Source organism: Rhinopithecus bieti, unplaced genomic scaffold (assembly GCF_001698545.2).
Source record: "Rhinopithecus bieti isolate Rb0 unplaced genomic scaffold, ASM169854v2 scaffold_15776, whole genome shotgun sequence".
In the NCBI taxonomy this organism is placed as follows: Eukaryota; Metazoa; Chordata; class Mammalia; order Primates; family Cercopithecidae; genus Rhinopithecus; species Rhinopithecus bieti.
Window position 1 is genome coordinate 210,423 of NW_016808836.1, and position 1,991 is coordinate 212,413.

The 1,991-nt window shown below is 55.0% G+C and overlaps 1 protein-coding gene across 1 annotated transcript in view; it reads left to right on the top strand.

Annotated features, from left to right (window-relative positions):
* The first annotated feature begins 287 nt into the window (after window positions 1-287).
* The window catches only part of FAM98C (family with sequence similarity 98 member C), a 4,860-nt gene continuing 3,156 nt past the window's right edge, over window positions 288-1,991 (top strand). Inside the window, exons 1-3 of the mRNA XM_017887519.1 lie at window positions 288-541; window positions 781-858; window positions 956-1,072. Of these exons, the coding sequence (XP_017743008.1) occupies window positions 425-541; window positions 781-858; window positions 956-1,072 (312 nt within the window). The 5' untranslated portion in view covers window positions 288-424. The remainder of the gene's footprint in view (window positions 542-780; window positions 859-955; window positions 1,073-1,991) is intronic.

The window sequence follows — 1,991 nt, forward strand, 5'->3', positions numbered from 1 at the left end:
ACGGGGTTTCACCATGTTCGCCAGGATGGTCCTGATCTCCTGACCTCGTGATCCACCCGCCTCGGCCTCCCAAAGTGCTGGGATTACAAGCTTGAGCCACCGCGCCCGGCCTAAGTCCAGCTAATTTTTGTGTATTTAGTAGAGACAGGGCTTCACCATGTTGGCCAGGCTGGTCTCCATCTCCTGACCTCGTGATCCGCCCGCCTCCGCCTCCCCAAGTGCTGGGATTACAGGAGTGAGCCACTGCGCCTGGACACTGGTGGAGCTTTTTGACCAAGATGGATGAATGGGGTAGCAGCCTCCCTGAGTGCACAGCACCCATTTATTACTTTCAGGTTTTCTCTGCTCAGAGCTCCAAGCCACCCGCCTCCTGCACCTGCGCTCTCTGCTGGATCCCAGTCCTAGGCCACCCCTTGGTGAAGGGATGGTGGAGGGAGCTGGCATGGTCCAAGAACTGAGCCTTACCCTCCAAGCCCTGGGACTGCCCAGACCTGCACCAGGGACCCCCGCCAGCCAGCTGCTGCAGGAGTTGCATGCTAAGGTAGAGAGTCAGAGTCCCCTCCCGACCCGGGCTACCCCGCTTTCCTTGTGGGGGTGGGGGTCCTCTCTCCAAAACACCTCTGGAAGGAGTATTCTAACCTCTAGCCTGGTTTTTCTGGAGCTGTGACTGCCTGCCATTCTCACGTCTGTGGCCTAGGTCATCAGGGTTTTGGGGAGCTGGGTTTACAGAGGGGCCCATCCTCTCTGCCCCAATTGGCCTCTGACTTCTTCTCCCATCAGATCTCAGAGCTGCAGCCTTCTCTGCCCCCAGGGTCCCTGCAGCCCCTCCTCAGCTACTCGCTAGATGCACCCAGATGGGTAAGACTGTGTGTGACTGACTGAATGTGAACTGTGTCCTCATCAGAGGTGGCTGTGAGAAGGACCCCTAGCCTGACCTTGAGACCTTTTCTCCCAGGAAGCGTTGGAGTCTCTGTCCCAAAGCCTCAGAGATCAGTACCGCTGTCGCCGCTACCTCCTCCTCAAGCGCCTTGACCTCACTACATCTGCTTTCCACTGGAGTGACCGGGCAGAGGTGTGAGCAGGGAACCGTGCAGAATTGGAGAGGCCCAGTTGTGGGGGCTGCAGTTGCAGGGAGGAGGAATGAGGGCCAGGAGTATCACCCTCTTGCAGGTTCTCAGGCTGTGGACTTTTAGAAGTTTTTGATGTTTGGGGCTCCTAGAATCTCAGGGCCCCAGGGTATTGTTGAATTCCCAGCTCTGAGCTGGGAGTATATTCAGAGGCATACCCCATCTTTTTTTTTTAATTAATTAATTTATTTATTTATTTTGAGACAGGGTCTCACTCTGTTGCCAGGCTGGAGTGCAGTGGTGTGATCTCAGCTCACTGCAACCTCTGACTCCTGGGTTCAAGCAATTCTCCTGCCTCAGCCTCCCAAGTAGCTGGGATTACAGGCACAGACCACCGTGCCCAGCTAATTTTTGTATTTTTAGTAGAGATGGGGTTTCACCATGTTGGCCAGGATGGTCTCGATCTCCTGACCTTGTAATCTGCCTGCCTCGGCCTCCCAAAGTATTGGGATTACAGGCGTGAGCCATTGCACCCAGCCCTTTTTTTTTTTTTTTGAGATGGAGTTTTGCTCTTGTTGCCCAGGCTAGAATGCAATGGCATGATCTCGGCTCAGCGCAACCTCTGCCTCCTGGGTTCAAGCGAGTCTCCTGCCTCAGCCTCCCAAGTAGCTGGGATTACAGGCATGCGTCACCACGCCAGGCTAATTTTGTATTTTTTAGTAGAGACAGGGTTTCTCCATGTTGGTTAGGCTGGTCTCGAACTCCCAACCTCAGGTGATCTGCCTGCCTTGGCCTCCCAAAGTGCTGAGATTGTAGGCATGAGCCACCACACCTGGCCAATTATACCCCATCTTTAAGAGATACGAGCACGGCCGGGCGCGGTGGCTCAAGCCTGTAATCCCAGCACTTTGGGAGGCCGAGACG